Source organism: Pezoporus occidentalis, unplaced genomic scaffold (genome assembly GCF_034315485.1).
Source record: "Pezoporus occidentalis ecotype Australia unplaced genomic scaffold, CSIRO_AGI_Poc_V1 ctg50, whole genome shotgun sequence".
Taxonomy (NCBI): domain Eukaryota; kingdom Metazoa; phylum Chordata; class Aves; order Psittaciformes; family Psittacidae; genus Pezoporus; species Pezoporus occidentalis.
This window is the reverse complement of record NW_026915836.1, coordinates 3,229,859-3,250,661: the sequence shown is the minus strand read 5'-3', so window position 1 is coordinate 3,250,661 and position 20,803 is coordinate 3,229,859. Positions and strand designations below refer to the sequence as shown.

Sequence of the window (20,803 nt, the reverse complement as noted above, 5' to 3'; positions counted from 1 at the left end):
GAAGGTACGGTGCCTATTGTACATCCCCATTTAAAACTCAAACACAATGGCTCATGCAGCTGGATGGTGACCTGCCAATGAAGTTTAAGACAGCATAGACTTCCACATGAATCTGCAGATTAATGAGACAGAGAACTATCTTCTTTTTTTTTACCCACAAAAGACTACTCGTGCATTCAGAATGTGCTGCAGTCTAAAACCAAAGTTCAGCTCGCCACAGGAGCAGAGAAGAAACACGCACAGGATACACCTCAGAAACAGCCCAGCCCTTATGGAAAATTCCTGTGGAATTTAACACAAAATGATAAGCTTTTTGCAGGGGTTTGGGTTTTTTTTTTGAACCATCCTATAGCTCAGATACGTCTGCTATTAAATTCTATACAAAGGCTCAGAAAAGTTCATATGAAAGATGTAATGCTCCATAGGTTTTATAGTAATTTCTGTTACATTTCTATAGGACCCCCTTGTTTCTATTCCAATTATGTTACCTAGAACTTTTCATAAAAGACCTATGTTATAACAGGCCCTTTCCCTCTCTCTCTGTTTTCCTTTAAGTATAGCAAAATGTGTACAGATGTCTATATTACAGTGTGTGCTTCTTACAACTCCAAGATTTTAGGTGTGCTACTACCACATGTGGCAAAGGCATTATTTAACTTTTGGCTAGTGAGCTAAGTAAACTTGTAAGTAAACTGTCAAAACCAGGCAAATACAAATAGCAAGTGCCTTCTCATCTTGATTAGGCTCATGAGACAACACTAGTGTGGAAGAGGGGGAAAACTGAGCTTTCAGTCTTTTATTAATGTGATTTTGAAGCAAATCACAAATTATAAGCAGATAGAAACTTTTATTTGTGAATGTCTTCTCAAGACATTATGTTGCAAGATGAAGTAAGTTGTGCAAGGGTTAATTTAGCTCCTCAGATAAATAAAAACGTCTTCAGGAAGTGTTTGGCACATCTTAGCCCCAAAATTCTGTTGTGATTTTTACACATCTGGCCTTCTGGAATACAGCAGCAGTTGTCTTAGGTGCTGATTCAAGCAGCTCCATCAAAATGGGCTGCTTAGCATTTGTCAGTGGACACAAAGATGGCAGGTACTTTAAGGCTGAATAATCAACATTTAACATGTTTTTGTTAAATGTTTCTTTTCTTTTTCATCTCCTATCAGTGAAAAATTTCACAATTTGGCCTTATCCACCTCTTACCTTCTTATGACTGCACCCAGTGAGCTCCATTAGAGTCACTGTTCCTGTGTTCCCACCCCACTATCTCCTGAATAGACTCTGGATCCACCTAGAAAGGAGCACATCATGGTGGGAATTTGGACACTGGAGATGGGGACAAGCTGCTTACACTTGGCAAGACCCAGTGTCAGTGCCAGTGGGATGGTGACGCTCTCAGGAGGGTGGCTGTGACAGCCTGATCACGAGTGACCCAGACAGAGCAAGTTAGGTTTAAAAAGAAACATCTAATTTAACTCAGCAGAGGCTCAGAGAGCAGAACTCTGCACAACCTTTCACCTGCCTCTTCCTCATCCTTGGCCTTGATACAGAAAGCTGAAAGAGTTTAGTGGTGGCCTTGGCAGCGCTGGGGAACAGTTGGACTTGATGATCTTAAAGGTCTTTTCCAACCTGGTTGATTCTGTGATACCTTTATAACCAGAAGGTGGTAATCCACCATGGAAAGATAGTTCAGACTATTGCCTAAGCTAACAATGAGAGGCCAAATGAATTTAAAATGGAGTGGAGAAATGGCAGTAATATCAGTTGAATTTTTCATTGTAAAGGTCACCTAGTTAACTATAACTATGTTATAACAATAATGGGTTCACTAGTCCCTGTTTGTCACAGTCAGGGCTTCAAATACAAAACTGCCTTCACAGATGCCACTCAGAGAGAAGGGGGCTTCAAGAAATTCCATATGACCTTATGATGAGCAATACAAATTACAGTGGCCAAAGATGCTAAGAAATGGCTTTCATTACTCAGTTTTTACATGCACAGAGGCAGTGATCAAAGTAAGTAATTTGACATCTATAAAGGCAAATGCTGGGTATAATAAGAAATGTATAGAAGACTAGAAGTTGAAGTAATTGAACCAGTGAAGGTCCCATGGTCTATTATTTTTTTCCCTTCTATGAATTTCATAGAGTAACCATGTTTTAATCTTAAAGAGGCAGATGGAAGCATAAAGCAAAGTGACAGGCTTTAGATTATCAATTTGATAACAGTATTTTTAGTTACTGATTCTTGACACAAGGATTACCCGTGCCAGCTTTTGTGGCTTGAAGAGGTCCCAGACAGATTTGTTGAAGTCAAAATGGCTTTAAGAATGACTCACAGGAAAAACACAAATTACAGCCATCCTCCTTGAGGTGAGTAGCTTGATTTGTTCAGCAACTATTTTGTGTCAGTTTTGACTCATCAAGAGCTTCTTTAGCTCACGAGGATGCCTTTGATGCCATAAAGAGATCTCTGAATACATGAATCACAATTCAATACCATGCGAAGCATCATCAGATGTCATATAAAAGGATAAGTTCAAACACCCAAAGTGTTTATGTGGAGAATGTATCCACTTAGTTTTACTATCAGATGTTTATTTCATTCCTGAGACTACGCTACCTTGTCTTGCCGCTTTCATGATCGTTTCAATTTATCTAGTTTCTGCATATCTTTGAGTTTTTACTTCTCATTTTCCACATAACTCCCTTGAGAAGCAGCTTTGCACTGATTTTCTTTCTTTCCTTTCTTTAAGAAAGTTCTGTCTCTCTGGATTTTCTCTGAAGATGTTTAGAACTGACGAGCTATGATTTCAACACTGCTTCCCAGACTGACTTGAGCGGTAGAGTCTCACTCACATCACAAGTGTTTGCTGAAGCTGGTACGATGGGTCCAGCTGAACAGTTTTCAACTCTTAATCCTGTAATCCTAATGCATGTTCTGCTTTCTGCCCTTCTTTTGATCATTTAAAATCCTTCTTGAAGTACAGACAAGCCCTACTCCTCTTCAAGCAGTGCAGGAAAAGTACCATGCTAATGTTTGGGGATACTGATTTCTGTTTCTGATTTCCTGTTGTTTGAAGAGGTCCTGACCTTCTGTTAACACAGTCATTTTCTGGGACAGAGTTCATGGGTGATATATTTGTCCACGCACTCCAATGTATTTTTACTTCCATTTCATATTTGCACCAAATCCTTGGTTGAATCTAAACCCAGCTATATTACCCAAATCTGCTGCTGAATAACCTCATTTCCTCTCTTACATATTGTAATTTTCCAAATTGCTGTCTTAAAGAGCATTTTGTTTTCCATCCAGTCAATCATGTGTTCTGCACTGGTCCCTCTACATGCCTGGGCCCTACAGTCCATTTACCCTGTGCAGTCCAGGTGCTCCACCACATGTATGGAGTCTGACAACTCCCAGTCCCACGTAGCCTTTCTTTCTCACCACATTCACTGACTTCTTAGTGACATAAACCTGCAGTCACACTTGAAGCTAAATGTTCCCCTGTTTTTTTATCACTACTATTATTGTTATGGCCAGTCTCTTAATTCTGAAAGCTAATAAGCACTAATAACAGGCAAGGAAGAAGCAAGTATTTCATAGAATCATAGAATGGCCTGGGTTGGAAGGGACCTTAAGACCATCCAGTTCCACCCCCCTGCCACGTGCAGGGACACCTCAAACTAGACCAGGCTGCTCCAAGCCCCATCCAGCCTGGCCTTGAACACTGCCAGGGATGGAGCATTTACCATCTCCTTGGCCAACCTGTTTCAGTGCTCGTGTCTACGAGACTTTCACAGTGTAAATTTCCACAGTGCTAATATATGAAATCCCTGATCCATTCACTGGCTCTGTTCTGGACTGCTCCAAGTACATCCCTAAAACAGTACCTGGGCAGTCTGGCAGATGTTTTCCTCCAGAAAGCATTCCCAAAGCCATTATGGACAGGAGTGCACATGCTCCCCACCCCTCAGGCCAGATCTGTGCCCCACATCCTCTCCTAGCAGCAGGGTAGACTCAGCCAGCAGCTAACAGCATAGCTGCCAAACCCATTCCAGATCCCAAGTACATGGTTAAGGTGCAACTTCTGTTTAGATAACTACTTTGTCAAGTGTGAGTGTAACATAGTAGCACGTGGCCTGACAGCCATCTTCCTATTAACCTAAAAGAGGCACAAGTCTACTTTCATTTAAAGCAAAACTCCCAGGGTATTTTTTTTCATTCCCCACTAAGCAGTAAGGATCCCAAAAAAGCAAAACCAGCACCAAAAAGAAATCTTGCAAGGAGTAAGAAATCCTCAAGTTATTGATTATAAAAAGAATAGGCTGCATTTGGCTTCATTTTCAGATGCAGACTGTACCCACAGCTCTTGCTGGTACCAAATGCAAAGCTGGGAAAGCACTGTGTTTCTTTATAGGAAAGCACTGTATTTCTGTATAAACACACATATGGAGGGCTTCCAGCTGCTGCTGGCGTGATGCCTCTCATCATGAGGTCGCTTACAAAGATTTAGTACTTTGCTGGACCAGATTTCATCTTTGAAGAAGTGAAAGTGCCTGTCACCTGATGCTGGATGGTGGCTCTTCTCTTAGTAAAAGCCTGTGTATTCTCAGCTTCCACCCATGTAGAAAAGCAGGCACAGAAGGAAAAGAAGAAGAGGTGGTTGACATAGAAACCACCAACTATGTGCACGTGAATTAGCCTGCTGAAAGATGGGCCCTTCAGTCAATATGGAACACCAGAAAAGGGAATAAGAAGAAGCTGGCACTCCCTTCTACCTGGAGCATATTTAAGGAAGGCTTTTTGGTTTCCAGAATCCATTTATTCAATGCTTTTTAGAGCACTGGGTGCAGCTAAATCATTCATGAAGTTAAAGTGGGCTGGGATGTTAAGGTAAAAAAGTAAGAGCAATACTAGTAATAATTAAGGAGATGCTAAAGATAGAGAAGAATGAACTCTTTCTTTCCCCTTCTCTCTCCTTCCAGCTATGACTTCTTTTTGTAGGGGCAGAGATTAGAAGGAGGAACAGTGGTTTGCAGCAAAAGGAAGAAAAAGGGGATTTATGACACATAGAATATCGAAGCCTAAGACATCTGCATATCCGGCAAGGCAAAACCAAAACAGGACAACAAATAAAAGAGTATTTGAAGTACATCATATGCAGAAGAAATCCCAGCAATGGAATTAGCCAGCTACCAGATGAAGGCAGTAAAAAGCCATATTCAATAAACATGTCTCTCCTCGACCTGGAAAAAGTAAGATGACAGCAGTATCATATCAGGCAGCCAAAGCCTTTTTCAGTCCATTAGTAACCAAATAGGATGTTAAACATCTACTTGTGATAAAAACCTGTAATTCATCAGGCCCAGATAACTTGCACCTGAGGAGTCTCAAATAGTTGCTGGAGGAGATTCTTCCTTCCACACGTTAATTTTTAATGGGTCTTGAAATAATATAGAAATTCCAGAAGACTGGAAGAAGACTGATGTTTTGCCAGTATTCAGCAAGGACAAACATGATGACCTTGGTAAATAAAAGCCAGCTAACCTAATATCAAACTGGAGGGGAGATGAGGGGGGAGCTAAATAATAGAATATGGGATTCAACTGATAAAGAATGAAAGGACAGGAAGCAATTAATGCCAGTCAGCATGGGTTTATGGAAAACAGGTCTTGTCAGACAAACCTGATTAGATTACAAATTTGGCTGAAAAGGTAACTGAGACATTTGTAAGGCATTTGATGGAATTTTGCAAAACATTCTAGGTAAAAAGAATACTGTGCAGTCTTGTTGACATACCCACTAGCAGAACAGTGGTCTTATTAAGTGGCAAAACTCAAAAATGAGTTAGCACTGGGAAGTCATCACTGAATAAAAAAGCAATATGTATATAGATGTGGTGTTACATCTTTATACGGCATTGTGTGGTTACTGAAACGCCACACAGTTTCAGTGACCATCTGTTATAATGAAGCTGAAAAAAAGCAGTTGTTTGGAAAATAGCCACAAAAATCATTTTTAGAACTGAAGAAAATGCCTTATCATGAGAACTTTAGAGAATATGGAGAGTTTGCTTGATTACAGTGTGTAAATACCTCCATCAGCAGAAAAGCAGGTCACTACTTTGCTTTTCCAGCACCCCCAGTGAGCTGGGACAAAAAAGGTATACAGTTGTAGGGCCCAGGTCACCCTGAAGGGTTTCTGTCTCCGCATCAGTAGCAGAAAAGATTAAGCATGGCCTGGTGACAATGGGGTGTCCCTCATGTCAGGGGGGGTGCCTGACCTACCACACACGGCAGCACTCATGTAAGCCGTCCACATCTGTGAAGGCCCCAAGACTTTTCTTTTGCGTGTAACCTCTCTCCAAGTAAAAGGGCAGATAAAATGACCCTGGATAAGTCAGGAAATGTCCTGGCCAATTATCTCAGGGAGTCTCAAGGAGTTATCAGAGGATCAAAGACCCTCCTCTAGTCTTCAACGCAGAAAAGTTGTAGCTAGACAACAAAAGCAGAGGCAGGGCAAGAATGTGACAACTTAATGAAGCTATAGTGGCACCGGGTAAGATCCTCAGCTTGAGCAAGCAGGTGCTGTTCCTTCAAAGTCAGTTGGAGAGATGCTGAGTTACACCAGTGGAGAATCTGACATCTTATATTTTTTAGTTTGCTGGAGTCCTGCCGTGGCTCCATAAGCAAAGGTTAATGCAGGTCTGCCAGGGGCAGGCTGGAGTTACCACAGAATGGCAGTTGTGAGGTTGCTGATTCTGATAAAAGCAAATTGTGAACTGCAAGCATCTGAGTGTTGAGTGTCACATTCACACCTAACAGCTGCCCTTGCCTGTTCCCCACAGTCATCCAGTTTTGTCATCGTGATATGTTTCTGAAACCGCATTTGTGCTGCTGTCAGTTTTTGTCTCAGGAAATTTGTGTACAGCCTTTCTGTAATGACATACTAAAACTGCTTGTAAACAACAAATGAGTAGATTAAAATATATTTAAACCAGGCAAATCACTTCCATATATTAGGCAGAAATTTGAGTCTTTTCTACTTCTAAGTCTGCACTGTCCCCCTTTAAAGACTTGCAATAGGGATGTTAATATTTACATGGGTGAGGGCAGTGAAAAGTTTGTTCCTTTCATGAAAAAAGTGAGAAGCCTCCTTCTAGATTTGTGAGTCTTTCCCTATCACAAATGTCTCCAAAGAGAAAAGACAGACAGAAGCCCTGATTCTCTGTTTCCACCAGTCCTCTCAGTCGGGAACATCCTGACTATCAACAGAGCCAGGGCATCTCTGGAGCATTTTTGTCTGTGTATCAGGATTGGGCAATGTCAATACTATCAACATGTCAACAATTCACTGCAGAGATGTGCAAGATTACACAAGGACAGGTTTTGAATGTCAAGTCCAGGTCCCTCTAAGGCTGGGAGCACGCCCTCCTGAGAGACACACTGGTGACACCCTCTGCTTGCAGCCCCTACTGAATTCTGAACTCATTGTCGTCCATGAACTCCCACCTCACAGCTTATTTCCTAAAAGTGATGAACTGCACTCTTCCTCTTTGAAAGGCAGCATTTCCCAGCTCTTGCTGGGATTTTTTTACCATCACACTTAATCTCTGGTTCACAAAGAATAATGTAGATTTACACTCACCTGCTGAAAAGATGCAAATCTCTGAACCCATAGATTGCCGAGATGCAAGAAACAGATGCCTAGCTACAGCAGGAGAGCATAGGGAGAGCTGTGAAATCTGCCCACAAAGCCTCTTAAAGCACCTTACACTTTTTTGTTACCTGGACTGCAGCATGGGATATGCTTCCGTCTGTCCCAGCTATGTTGCTGTCGGTACCTGCACTGGCCAGCTGAAAGCAGCTCATGGTACCAATAGTTCTGGGGGGGAAAAAAAGACAAGGTTAGGAAACCTTATCTCTCTGGAAATCATTGCATTAAATATAGAAAAGTTAAATATACATTCAATATACATTTTCCTTTGTCCTTTCTCTTCCCGTAGGCTGCTGGCCTATGATTGCTCCTTGTACCTACCCTGGAGCTGATTTTATTGTTTATTCCTAGCTCAGCCTCCAGTTTGCTCAGGGCCCTGTGTCTTAGCGAGTGACTCCCCGCTCCCTTTCCAAGTTCAGAACCTTTCTGGCTAAAGTCTCTGGTGACACGTAACACAAAAAGACAGCTCTGAGCACAGGGCATGCAGCCGTTCTGCAGAGTACAGTCTGTGGTGCGGCGGTCCCGCTTCTGGAAGGTTAAGTGATTAAGCCTAACAGTGACTAACAGGGGTGGATCTTTTCCTGTCAAACACACACAATTTTCCAGAGAGCAGCTCCAAGGTTGTGAGTGAAGGTGAACAGCTCTACTTCTAAAGACTCCTTAATTTTAAGGAATTCAAAGAGCAGGCATGACACTTTGGTCTGTGACTTCCTTAAACCTATACCCTACTTCACATCCTTTCATCAGCTTTCGTATCTAAACCAGACGTAATGGAAGTTAAAAAAAGACCGAGAAGATGAGAAGTACAAGTCTCTGCAGATGTGAGGGTATAATTTAGCAAAGTATCATTTTATCACCCAATCCTGCCAGGTCCTCAACACATCCTGTGGGGTATGGACTCCCCTGCCTATCCTGTGAACAATGGGGAGTGAGAGCACTCCAGTCTTTTTCTGGTTGCTTTCAAGCAAGTTTCAGCTCCCTGGTGTTGGCTATTTATTCAGCAGTTGCATGACTATTGATATATTCAAGGCTAAAGCCTTGAGAATCTTCAGGAATTTATTAACAAGTCTGTGTTTTGCAATAAACAGTATTTATATAGGCATTCAAACTGATCCGTAAAAACCCATGTTCAGATTCGCTGCTGATGTGTAAAACCACAGATGAAATAGGGAGATCCAAAAAGTGTATGTTTTATTTACAGGTTTTGTATAAATCCAGAAAAAGGGGGGCAGGATAAATATACCAACAAAGTAGTTACAAAACTGTTTTCATTAATAACTTATCAAAGCAGTTTTATTTCTTGAAATCATCCAAAGTAAGCTAAAAGCTATGAAGGCAGCTGGTTGAATTTCTCCTGGAGGGTTTGAATGGGGCTGCAGGCCGGTGCTGAATTTTACTCTGGTGAATAAATTCCTGATTATCTCTTAGAAAGCAACTTTTTCCAGGGTGGAATAAAGCCTATTTAGTAAATTATTATTTTGTTTTTAAAACTAAATGACTGTTTATTAAAAAAGAGAGCTACTGAAATGCAGATTTTTCCTCATTACCTGAGGCATAATCAAATTGTCAGCTGTTCAACAGGGGTGATAATGTGGAACAGGAGTGTGATAACATTTGCCATCATCCCAGCTGGTGCCCCTCAAAAGACACCTCCTCCCAAGCTTCTTACCAGTGAACCTACATGATCTTGTAGAAGCCTATGGCCCAGCACAAGGTATGGTTCAGAAGTGATCTGATAATTCATATGAATTAAGACTTCTTTTATTTGGACACAACATTATTTGAAACAGAAATGAAATCCTGACTCCATTACAGAAAGTAAGAATTTGTCATTGCCTTCAGTGTGACCAGGATTTCACTACTGAAGTGCATAATGCTGTGTTGTCTGATTTCAGATGCAAATGCCGAACCATTTCATGTTACCACTATCTATAAGTGCTAAAAAAGCTGAGAACTTTTCAAAACTATGGCGGTGCTGGGATAAAGGTTGAACTTCATGATCTTAAAGGTCTTTTCCAACCTGGTTGATTCTATGATTCTATAATGTTATAACAAGATCCAGTAGCTGAAAAGACAACAGGGCATATTAAGGGTAGAAATAAAACACGTGTGTTCAGTAGGTTTGGGTTTCTTTTTGTAAAACCACTTATTAAGGACATTTTAAAATCAAGACTGGCTGTTCCTAGTCGTAGAAATGCCTACAATTAAGAGTCCAAACCTTTAAGCCAGACATCCACAATCTATACTGAACTGTGGGATGCAGAGTCCTTGCATTCAAGATGCGGTACTTGGTTAATCAATTAGATGCTGCTTTCATTATTCTAACTGGATACATCAATTCCATCCCTGCTGTCCATAGATCTACAGTGGGTCATGATTAACATTTAGCTCAGTGGTAGAGGGTGATGTTTTTTATGTTTTTCAGTGAATGCTCAGACTTTCCTTGTTAAAAAAGTGATGGTTTAACTAATTCAAATAATTCTGGTCCAGAAGGAGATGTTATTTTTGCAGTGGCTGCAAGTTTCATCATGTTCTGTGTACGAGAAGATCAAAGATTTTAAAGATATGGATATAAAATGCATTAGTTATATGGGATAATATACTGTTAGGGCCTTGAGGCAGGAACAGGCCTTAATTTTCCCTGGCCAGCCTCCTTGGGGATCCCCACCTGCAGCAGCATCTGCAATGAGGCAGCATGAGATGTGCTATGCTTTTGCAAACTGAATTTTGCACACTTTCTCTCCTGTTATTTTAGTGTTTATTCTTCTACTTAGTTGGAATTATGCAGCGAGACAGACTGGGTTGGAGTATTACTATAGAATAGCTACAGACTACTACTGCTGTTTTAACTGAGGACTAGATTCTCAGCTCAGCAACACAAGAGTAGCTTTAGCAAAATGAATAGCTCTGTCACAAGCTGCACCGTTGATAAGATCAGAATCAAGTCCTTTCATCTTGATCCTACTGGATCCACTTTTATTTCACTTTCATTTAGTGGCATTCTCAAAGCACTTTTGCAAGGTAATTTCTTTTTAAGTTTGCTTCTTCAACATACTTCTTTCTACTTTATGATTTCCTTCCTCATGGAAATTCTGAGCCTCAAATTTCAGTGTATTTACTCAAAAAGGAGCTTGCCAATGATTTTCTGCCCAAAGAATGTAACACAAAACTACATACACAGATACTAATAGCAGAGATCACAATCTGTGGATGCTTACATCAGTCTACACTGCTTGTGCACTACAAGTGACATCAAAACTATTTTCATTCACTTTCATGTCATTTCATTCACGTGCACTTGTATTTCTGACAGGAATACTCTCTTAGGGCTGTATCAGGGTGTTCTAAAACTGATAATTACATGCAAAATAGGCACAAAGCTGTAGCACTTAATGCAGACAGCTTTACAGGTTTCCCTTGGGTTGCATTGGGATTTGAGTAATAGATTCATTCAGTTCTAGCACAGGAATTCATACTTTGTAGAAATTCAGTATTTTCTTATTGTTGGAGGGTTTTATTTACAGCATGGCTGTTGCTGGCACATTCAGACTTCTTGTTGTTTTGTCCCTTTGCTGGTTGACTGATTTATTATAATGAGAAGCCCATTGTATGACAATTTTCCCTTAATTCCACGGGATATTTTTGGCTCAGACTACAGGATATTATCCTACCATACTAGGAGGGAATGGTCAGCCTTCCAGCCCTGAGCAGTAACCAAGCTCTGGCATCCGCAAGGCCTGGACAAGGCCCTGGCCTAATGCTCGGGGTAGCCCAACTGCAGCAGGGTGGGCTGGCCTCCTCCATAGGCCATTTGCCCACCCCGCCATCTCCAGTGGCCTTGCTTCCTCACACCACCCCAGGAATGGGGCACAGAATCATTAGGGTTGGAAGGAGATCTAGTCCAAGCCCTCTGCCAAGCCAGGGCCACCTAGAGCAGGTTACACAGGGACCCAGGGCCACAACCCCTCTGCAGCCTGTCCCAGCGCTCTGCCATCCACAAAATAAGTTCTTACTCATATTGAGGTGCAGCTTCTCCCTCTGCCCTTACAGCCCTGCAGCAGGTGGTACAAATCAGGAAGGGCGGTGGGGAAACCTGACAATCACAGGACTTACATAAATCAAGCCCTTGTTACCTAGCGAGTCACAACACCTGAAGTCAGCTGCCACCTGAACAGCAGAACCGCTCGTATGCAGGCAAGAGGCTGTGAGATCGGCGGGGTGAGTCCGCTCCCTGAGGTACTCCTTGCTGGGTCTTGGGGGGGTCTACCCCGTCTGTGAGCGCGGGGTGTGTGGGCAGCCTCGTACCTAACACCGGCCTGAGGCAGCCGTAGCCCTGGCGGCTCTCCCACAGCGGCAAGGCGGCTTCCCGCCTGCGCAGCCGCCGGCTCATCCCCCGCTGCCCGGAGGAGGCGCTCCCCGCGCCGGCAGGGGCAGGCGGGAGCGGCGGGCCACGGCCGTGGCCTCCCCGGCTCCCGCTACCGACGAAGAGGGGAAGCCTTCCCCGCGGCGGGATGCGGTCGGAGGCAGTGGCGGAGCTGTGCGGCCTGGAGAGGTTCGCCAGCGCCGGCAAGGGCCGGGGGCTGCGGGCGCTCCGGCGCTTCGCCGTGGGGGAGCTGCTCTTCAGTTGCCCGGCCTACACCGCCGTGCTGACCGCCAGCGAGCGCGGCAGCCACTGCGACGGCTGCTTCGCCAGGTAGGGAGGCCTGGGGCGGGCCCAAGGCACGGCCGTGGAGGCTCCTCGGCGGGGCTGACCCCGGGGCGGCTGCTCGCGGTTCGACTGGCAGCGGGCGGCCCACTCGCGTCCCCCGGCCCGGGCAGCGGGCACCGGGCCGCCGCCGAGGTCCCGTTAGCAGCAGCAGGGCCCGCTGAGGGGTTGCCGGGGGCCCGAGGCCTGCCTTTGCACACCTGCCCTGCTCCTCCTCTTCCTCCCCTGCTCGGGGTTCTCTGACGGCAGCGCCGTGCTGAAACTTAGCTCAGAACTGGTTTTCCTTGCTCAACAGTTCGGGAAGGAGGCGATAAAACGAAAGAGCTTTTCTGTTCACGTACTCTGAAGAGTACATGAAGCACCTTGCAGCTGTGGGAACTTCCACTGATCCTCGTGGTTTTGCAGTAACATAATATTCGTTGACTTTAATGATGTTTTGATAATTGAGAAAGGGTCTGTGATTGCCTAAATCCCGCATTGTATTGGTGAGAATGGAATATACATGAATGGGATGTATGTATCTGTAATGAAATATACAGAAATAACTCTGTGTGTTTCTGCTGCTCTGAAACCTTCATCTTCTGGCAGTTTACTATGGCAAGGCACAAGCGGTGTGGGAGGTTCATCCTCCTAAGGCTGTTAGCATTTAAAGCCCAGTGCTGCTGACGCAGGCGTGCTGCCCTGGTGCCGGCTTAACCAAGTGTTTCATTGTGTGTTTCATTCTATTCCCGGGTTTCGGTGCCAGCTCCAGGCTCTGGCAGGCTGCGGGGCGCTCGGGGGTTCTGGGGGCTCAGCAGTTGTGTGGAGGGGTGGTTTGACCTGCGCTGGGTATTTCAATCTCTCTGTCAGCTGCGGCAGTGAAATGGAAAGCAAGTGGCTGAGGGTTATCGTTGGCAGGCTGGGCATAGATGGGACACTGGTGTGTCACACTGCACCACGTGTGTGAGAGGTGCAAGACTTAGTCCTGACTCCTGGCAGGTTGCGGAGGAATTGCAGTGCTTACCTGGTTATAGCTCGGAGCAAATGTTAGCGTTTGTTTCAGTAAAAGAAAGCAACTGTTGCACTTTTGCTGTTTCTGTCAATACATATTGCTTGTGTATGTAGACTGAGAGTCAGACCAAAGAATGTAATTATTACATTTTAGTAGGTATTTTCATCTCTTGTCCTGTCATATTAACTCACTTATGCTTTCAATTTTCTTCTCGTTGACTCTTTCCTCATTACGTTATCTACTTATACTACTTACTTTATTCATCCCTCTCTTTACACCTAATATGCACCTAGTGAAGTTAGTGAAGCAAGTCCCATTAATTTGAAGAACAGAAAAACTGAAGCTGAGGTGATTTTCCTCTCCTTCACGCTGGTGGCTTTTCTATCTTTTTTTCTGTTTGGTTTTCCTTTTATTCCTAACCACAAATTCCCCTGTGGGGAACTGGCTGGTTTTGTTTGTCACATCCAGAAGATTTATCTCTGTAGAGGACCAAAGAGTATTTCCTATGCTTCACTCATGTGAAGCAATATTGTAGAGATAATAGTTTTAAAGATCATCTGTGGGAGCAGCCTACTTAAATGCTGCTTGTTCTGCCTGCTAGCTTCTCCTGTAGAGCTCAAGAGGAGCACAGTGAGCAAGGAATGCTCTGAATTCAGTGAGGTTGCAGTGGGGCAGTCTGAAACCTACTTCACACCAGTGTGATGAGGTTCCACTAAGAGGAAAGGCATCTCGTGATGTAACTTGACCTGCCAGTGCTCAGAAGTGCATTTTGTGACTGTGCCCTGTTGTGTTAGCACATTCTAGGTTCTCTTGAACTTGCAAAGAGTTTAGGAAGAGGGCTGTGGGCTCAGCACTAGTCTTTGTTAAGTGGTTGTGGAACTGCTGTAGTAAAATGGACAGAATGGAACTAGATTTGTATTTGCAGCTGGTAGTATTTGTGACTTTAATTACCCAATTGTGCTTGAGATATACACAGTCAGCAAGTAGGGTCATGATGTTAGCCTGGCTCGCTTATGTTGCGCCTTCTACTTCGCAAGAGCAATCAGAGAATGTCAAGACTTGCTACACTTGATGGACTTCAAGTGCGAGTGATCTCTGAAGTGTTGAATACTATTGTATTGCACAAGGACACTCACCCTGTTTTACTCCAGTGACTTCACCTCAGTTTAAGACAGTGTTTTGCCACTTATACCTGGGAGGGTGTGTAGACTATTTATCAAATGCTGCTGAGAGTTCCCTATTGCTGTCACAACGAAATATCACGTTTGGTAACATATGCTCTATTTTTGATGGAATCTGCTGTAACACAGAAACACTTGAAACAGAAAAGGACCTCCCTTTGGGCAGTTCCCGTATTGAGATACAAATATTAAAAAAGGAAAAACAGGAGAGTGTGAGCTTTAGGTCACCTTAGAAAACATAGATATTGGAGCAGATGTTAGCAGGACAGTACAGGCTATGTGGTGACAGGAGATCAAACACTGTATTAATAATGCAACATGGTTCAAACCTAAACATGGGAAGCTTAGATTGATATAAGGAAGAAGTTCTTTACTGTGAGGGTGGTGAGGCACTGGAATGGGTTGCCCAAGGAAGTTGTGAATGCTCCATCCCTGACAGTGTTCAAGGCTAGGTTGAATGGAGTCTTGGGTAACATGGTTTAGTGCAAGGTGTCCCTGCCTGTGGTAGGGAGTTAGAACTAGATGATCTTCAGGTCCCTTCCAACTATGATTCTATGTTTTCTTGGTGTTGGGATGCAGTTATTGTTGAAACAACATCATGCTTTCTGTAACCAGACAGAAGCAATGGAAGTGGCAGAGCAGAAGAAAAGGGTTAATACTGATGGGGAAGTATGCAAAGCAATTGGGAAGTCTGGAAAACAAGGACAAGTGAGCTACTACTATACATCATATAATGACAAAAAATAATGCTGTCTATCCAACAGCAGAGAACAGCACGTTTCCAAACCCAGCAGTTTGTCAGGAGAGCAGAGTGCTTTTGCATAATAACAGTTGTTAGGAAAAGCTTGCTTTTGAAACTAAATAAACATCATGTCTGCTCTCAGAAGATGGGGTTCAAGCTGTAGTTGTAGTGTTCTGAAGAAAATACAGTTTTCACTGTGAAATGCAAAATACTGTGCACAAAGTGATAGGGGCGTACATTGGTTTTTCATTCAGATTTATAGACTAGAATAACTTCTCTTTTCTCTTTAAGGAAAGAAGGATTGTCCAAGTGTGGAAGATGTAAACAGGCCTTTTACTGCGATGTGGAATGTCAGGTATGGTAACACAATTTGTGAAGATGCTGGGGGGGGGGGGAGAGGTTGGGGGTTGCTGAGCTGCAGTTTTTGTTTGTGTGGCAATGATAGTCTGTAATTGTAGCTTTGGTTAATAGTAGTGCAGCTAATCTCAGCAACCTCCAGATGCTGACCATGGAGTTGTGCATTGGACAATTACAGGATTTGGACATGGTCTGTATGAGTCTTTCAAGATCAGTAGCTCCAGGGCTTGGTACCACTGAGACTTTGATTAGAGCTGCCTGTCAGCCCACTAATTATGTCTCTATTACTTCTTTCTTTAAGCACAAACCAGATGATTAAACGTTAGCTCCCTATACTGGTAGGAGAGTCTGTGTCCAATGGAAAAATCAGATCACTAAATAGCCATCTTCAGAGGGTTTTGTTGTGGGTGTTTTTCAGACTCTGCGAATATTTTGGGTGGCCACAGCTGACCGTGGTCATAACCAGTTGAAACCCACCATGCTTTCTCCCTAACTCACTCACTCTGGCACTTTTGTTCTTTTTGTATACCTTGTTTTCTAAAAGCTCCTGTGAACAGAATATAAGCATACACAGAGGTAGAGCAATCTAAAAACATCCAAAATACTTGCATGCAGTTTTAGTTCTGTTTTTTACCTTCAAACTACAATAAGCACCTTTCAAAGCAATATTTTTGGCCAGAACTAGTATGTAGCCTTTGTGGGCTGTCAGCTCGATAGGGAAGAACTATCCAGCTTATGTGTGGAAAAACTCAAGTGGATTGCTAGCTAAATAATGTAAGCTATGTAAGATCTGTGGTGCTGGGCACAGGGTATGGAGCAGTGCTCATGAAGGATTTGAGTCACCAAAGATCTGGCATGTAGCTACGTGTTAGCTATAAATAAGCCAAACCTCCTCCATGACAGCATGCTATTGAGTGTGTGGGTTGCAAGCAAAGTGTTCTCCATTGTCATTATCTGGACAGAGGCATTGTGGTTGTGTGTGTTCAGTTCGTGAGCACTTTGGAGATGGCTCCCAGTTTTATTTCAAGGATGTATCTTCCTCTCCTGTTGCACAAGTTCCAAAGCTAACCTGGCTTCCCCTTTGTTTTCCTTCTTTTGCCTCCCCACATTCCTGCTTTCTCACAGTACTTTAGTGCATTGTGGGTGAATCAAATGGCCTTTTGTTTTTGAAGCACTGGGAGGACTCAAAATGCTCAGAAGAAGCAAGTTTTTAACAAAATTTGCAATAGTTTACAGAGTATTGAAAGACTGACAGCCTGACATGGCTGGGAAGAAAACAAGCGCTTGCTGTATGAGCTCCTTAAGGCTCTCGAGAGGAGAAACCCCATGATTAATTCATAAGAAATGCTTATTTGTAAGAGATGTTTCCATATGACAGTATTTCTTAGGAAGCTTTTAACTAGGTGAGGGAAGAATATACTTGAACAAAGCAATTTATTGGCTGTGTAGTGCTTTTTACCTGAGATTGTGAGCTTCTTTTACCATATAAAATTCACACTGGTTTATGAAGCAGGCAAGGAAGATTTACTCAAGTAGGAAAGCTCAGTGATTTGTGCCAGGAAAAAACAGCAAGTAGATGTCATGGTGGAAGTAGTAGAACTTATTTCTGCTGACCCATGGTCCTTTGCTTTTACCTCCAAGTCCCTTGGTGTGTAGTATGATGATTTAGATATAAAGGCCTTTGTTAGATATTGTGGCATCTGGACAATTGTATGGCAAGCACAGGTACTAGCGCTTCACTCTTACTGGTGCTATGCATATGGCTTTTGACTCCCTAGCTGATATAACACTGTATTCCATGTTTCTGAGTCAGTCTGCTGAAATTTATGAAAGTTGCTGAGATTGAATTCTTTGACATTCTTTGAAAGTTACCTTCAGCCATAATATTCTCTAGAAACCAGTCTCCACTGACTGTGCGTGCTGCACAGACAGCCTGCGCAGCATCTTCATCCCTGTCTTGTTCAAAGGCACTTTTCAGCAGTTCAGCAATACTTTGTCAAAGCCAAAAAGGACATTTGTGTCTTGATATTAAACTTGTAACACTGGGATGTACAGTAAATGTGTCCCTTTTGCCTCCACGGATGGGAGACTTCTTCATGCAACACTAACAAAAGGGCAGGGCTGTACTTGAGGATTATGATGGCATTGTTCATTCTGCTTTTAATTTTTAAGTTAAATTTTCCCTGTAAATCCATGTTTTCCTTGCTCAGTTCAGCTAAAATTTACATATACCCAACCCATGGTTATGTTTTCCTGTGTTGGTTAGTACGTTGATGCTTATTGTAATTTAGTTTGCCAGGTGTCTATCATATGAAGTATGTTGTATGGGATAGAAAACCAAATGTTTTAAGCTTCCTCTTTTCTTCCTTAAAGATCTGCTATACCACAATTCATAGGAATTATTTCTAGTGGTGGTGAGAGATGGATCAGAAGGAAACAAGAGAAAGGTGCTGAAGTGAGCAGCAGGAAACACGTTTTTTTGATGTCTTTTTCAGCATTCCAGATTTTATAATTGCAGACATCTTTCTCTCTCTAGTCTTCTTCTAGAGATTTGTGTTGAATGAGATCTTTTCCTTCGTCAGAATTCCATGGTTATTGAAAATTAAGTTAGTGACACTGCATATGTTTCCCACTCTGAGCCATACAGTGTCCTTGTTTTGAGGATGCTTTCCAAGCATGTAATGAATGAAGCCTCACAGCAGCCTTTGTGGCCTTTCTGTTTCTCCAAATGGGGAATAGGTACGCAGAGATACATTGGCTTGATGAAGAGAGTGCATCTCCTGCCATATGGCCGCGTGTTTGATGCATGGATCCTGTTCTGGTTTGCAGGGTAATTCCTTTGCCCTGGTTGCTGGTGTGGTGTCACGTTGGAGTGTGAGGGACTGAACCTAGGGAAAGAACCAAAGTCTTGAGGTGATATGGTGGCTGATTTGTGTAGGGCTCTCTCTGTACGCATGTATTTGCACATGGGCTGGCCCTAGCACAATTCTTAGTGATAACATGTCTTTTGCCTGTTCTGGTCTATTATGTTGCTTTTTAGATAACTAACCTTAAGTTTGACCTGTATTAAGATGGATCTTTGATAGGTGTAGATTCAGTCACAGATGTGGGGCATGTGAGAGTGGGTGTTGTCTTCATTGCCTGTCCTTGCTGCCTTGAAATGTTCTTTGGATCGGTAGGATCCAGCCTGGGTTTGCTGCCTCTGCCTTTCACCAGCCCCTAATCCAGTTCCCCTTTTAAAAGGGTTTGTGATTTCCAGCTGATCCATACTGTTCTGCTCTCCACTCTTGCCTCCTCGAAGCACAGGCCTGTTATTATATAGTGGCTTTCTGACCCCATCTGCAGCTGTTTGGGTCTTGACTTCTTAAATTATAGTAATTTTAGTGGAACAGCAGGAGACCTGTGCTCATTTTTTCTCCTCAGAAATTAGCTGCTGAAACACTCTGAAGACAAATGTTTTAAGAGGGTTATGTGGTTGCAATTGTGGAATCTGTGAACTTGAACCAGCTACTGGAGCTCCTCTATCTGTTATTACACATAGCTATTATTTGTCCCAGACAGAGTGGAGATCAGCTGGACAAAGTGCAAAAAGAGATGTTTTTGTCATGACTTTCCATATTTGAAATATATTTCAAACAAATATTCACTGGTTTGTCTGAACATGTTGTGTTAAAGAGTGCTGCAGTTGGTATTTTGGGAGTAAGGGAAATGTGTATATTTAACTAGAAAGCCTCAAAATGTAGTTGTAGGATCAGCATCAAGCAGATGTGTTACAAATGGGATCTTGTAGAAATTGCCCACTCCTCTTCACAAACTTCTTGCTGCAGTGATTCTGCACAAGAGGGATCTGACACTGCAAGACCCTGCTTAAGATTGCTTTGGGGATGTGTCTGTCCCACTATCCAGAAACTTTCTCAATGTAATTTTCTTTGCTAAGTGTCTCCTGTGAACTGTTTGAACACTAAGCCATGGAAGCCAAGCATCCTCTGTGGCCCAGCATTTGGTAAATGATGGTAGGGAAGAATGGCTGTGATGAAGTCATGTGAAACTCTTGCCTTCACTGCTTGGTGAGGATTCTGTCAGAGAACTTTAACAGGTAATATTGGGCATCAGAAGTTGCCTCACTGAAGCTGGATTAAAGAGTTGGATGCCATTTGAACATAATTGGGCCATAAGCTGTTGAAGAAGTGGGCTTAACTCATACACTCGCTCAGCACTTCTGTCTAGTATTTGTGTGGGTTTCTTTTCCATCAAATGAAATAGCACAGAAATTGTTGGGACTTGAGTCTCATTTTTTTTAAGTATTACAGCTTTGGTGGGTTGGTTTTTGTTCTGATTGTTTTTTTTCCTGAGCTATATGACAGTGTTCTGGGAATGAATTCAGTAGTCTTGGATGGTGGAGTCACTTTGAAGAACTTGGTGGAGAAGATGGTTTCCATGCTTTGATGTGAAAAGCATAAGCTTGAAAGAATTGCCCTTCCAAAAATGTTGTCACTCACTTCTAAATGACAGAAAAAATACTGTGGATGTTATGAAAATAGGAAGAAAATATCATTAATGTAGCATCAAGGGTTCAACTAGAACAGTGCTACTTGTTATAATTCAAACTACTTAGAGAAAAACCTGGGAAAGAATGCAAAATACAGTCCTGCTGTGCTCACAGAGAAAACTGCTGCCACAGTGTTTCCAGCCCAGGTATTACTCAGTCATCAGTACTCTCTTTTCTTGTGGTGTTTCGGGCTTTTATCTCATTTTGCACAATTCAGCCCTATCTTGTCCCTTTAGCCTCCCTACTAGTTCACATAACTCAGTATGATCCTGCCTGGGGAAAGATTTTAATTAACAATGTGTGAAGAATAAAGGGAACACATGGATTTTTAAAACCACTGGTTTGAGACAGGCATGTGATTTTGCATTTTGATGTTTTCTTTCATTGGGTAATGTCTCCTGTTTATCTCACTGGTGTGTATGAGCATGGGTCCTGCAAGACTTCAGGTTCTGTGCCTTCACTTTTTGCACATCCAGCAATCACACTGGAGTTGGTGAGTGTCATGGGTGTGCAAGACAGGGTGAGAGATGAGATCTCTTTCCCTTCTTAGTCTTAT

At 42.9% G+C, this 20,803-nt stretch overlaps 1 protein-coding gene and 1 long non-coding RNA gene across 2 annotated transcripts in view; one reads left to right on the top strand and one right to left on the bottom strand.

Annotated features, from left to right (window-relative positions):
• Positions 1-781: 781 nt before the first annotated feature.
• LOC134173247 (uncharacterized) lies at positions 782-11,930 on the bottom strand. Its single transcript, XR_009968185.1, has 3 exons — positions 11,836-11,930; positions 7,794-7,890; positions 782-1,294 (listed from the first exon to the last, which is right to left on the bottom strand). It is a non-coding gene; the product is annotated as an uncharacterized LOC134173247 (long non-coding RNA).
• Positions 11,931-12,091: 161 nt separating this feature from the next.
• The window catches only part of SMYD2 (SET and MYND domain containing 2), a 29,631-nt gene continuing 20,919 nt past the window's right edge, over positions 12,092-20,803 (top strand). Inside the window, exons 1-2 of the mRNA XM_062637057.1 lie at positions 12,092-12,415; positions 15,633-15,696. Coding sequence (XP_062493041.1) covers positions 12,234-12,415; positions 15,633-15,696 — 246 coding nt within the window. The 5' untranslated portion in view covers positions 12,092-12,233. The remainder of the gene's footprint in view (positions 12,416-15,632; positions 15,697-20,803) is intronic.